This window comes from Acanthisitta chloris, unplaced genomic scaffold (assembly GCF_000695815.1).
Source record: "Acanthisitta chloris isolate BGI_N310 unplaced genomic scaffold, ASM69581v1 scaffold25819, whole genome shotgun sequence".
In the NCBI taxonomy this organism is placed as follows: domain Eukaryota; kingdom Metazoa; phylum Chordata; class Aves; order Passeriformes; family Acanthisittidae; genus Acanthisitta; species Acanthisitta chloris.
The window spans coordinates 278-1596 of NW_008692299.1; the positions used below are offsets into that span (position 1 = coordinate 278).

At 60.7% G+C, this 1319-nt stretch overlaps 1 protein-coding gene across 1 annotated transcript in view; it reads right to left on the minus strand.

The window, feature by feature from the left end:
- Positions 1–684: 684 nt before the first annotated feature.
- The window catches only part of LOC103809753 (interferon regulatory factor 4-like), a gene marked incomplete at its 5' end in the record, with an annotated part of 2301 nt that continues 1666 nt past the window's right edge, over positions 685–1319 (minus strand). Inside the window, 3 exons of the mRNA XM_009082615.1 lie at positions 685–825; positions 930–1048; positions 1165–1312. Of these exons, the coding sequence (XP_009080863.1) occupies positions 685–825; positions 930–1048; positions 1165–1312 (408 nt within the window). The remainder of the gene's footprint in view (positions 826–929; positions 1049–1164; positions 1313–1319) is intronic.

Sequence of the window (1319 nt, forward strand, 5' to 3'; positions counted from 1 at the left end):
GTGCTGTGCCATTCCCAGCCCTCAGGGTGTAGCACAGTCCCTGGCAGCTCCCTCACTCCACTCATCTGGGGAAACTGAGGCACAGGCAGAGAGCTGAGGCACAGGCAGAGAGTGCCTTTGCAACAGGCTCCCGTGTTGCCAGAGCTGCTAACAGGCTCCTCGCTTCATCTCTGCCAAGAGGTTGGGACATGGGGCAGGACAGGGTCTTGAGCCAACACAGGGGCAGGGGTCAGCTCGTGCTGTCCTCTCTGCCTGGGGCTGAGCTGGCTTTGCCCACACAAGGCTCTGTCTGGACTCAGCTTTCTCATCCACCCATGCTCCCACTCAGACTGGCACCAGTCCCCCACACCAGAGTGAGCCCCACACACAGGTACCAAACACAACCTTTATTTCTAAGGTCCACGAATGGCAAGTCCCGGCAGTGCAAGGTGTGAGGATGGAGCCGGCTCTGCCCTGGTTCACTGAACAGGCAAATCCCACCCAGGGGACTCCTGGGGAATAAATACAGCAATCATGGGGGCAGTCACACCTGCCCACCCCGGCCAGCACCCGCCTGCATCTGGTCCTGCACACTAAGTGTCCTGCACACTCTGTCTCAGGCCATGCAGCCAGAGCGGAGCCATGGGTCTCAGAGCCTCCTGTTCCGAGGCTTTATGGCAACTGGGCTCGCCTCTCCTTCCCAGCTCAGGGCTGGCAGAGCTGTTTGAGGACATGGATAACACGGCTGGAGGCACCGGGGGCACAGGGCTGGTGGGAGCTGCGGAGCAGCGTCGGCCTCGAGCGCTGGGCGTAGTGGAAGAGCTCCCGTGCAAACACCGGTTCCACCTGCAGAGGCACAGACCGATGGAGGATGGCCACAAATCCATGTCCCCCCACCGTGACAGCCCCAGTGCCTGGCTCAGGGCTCACCAGCCCCAGTGTGTACTCACGTGGGCCATGATGAGTTTCTGGAAGGGGTGCCCGACTCTGGTGGGGTATTCTTCCCCAAAGCACAGGTGGATCTGGTACTGTGGCATGAGCTGTCCGTTGTCCAGGTACTCCTGCAGCTCTGCAAGACACCAGCCCTGTCAGGGGTTGTGGGGTCCCCAAGAAGCCACTCTGGGGCAGGAACTGCCCTCCTTTCTGAGAGGATCAGGGTCTCCCAGGATGGCAGACAGGACTTACGCTGCAGGTACTGCTGCGTGTCCAGAAGCTTGTAGGTCTTCTCCCTCTCCAGCTTGTTGGGCCAGTTCTTGTGTGGGGCCAGTGGCCCATTCCAGTACACCCTGCCCTGGCACTGACGCTTCATGAAGACCCCCTCAGGTGCTACCCACAGCAGC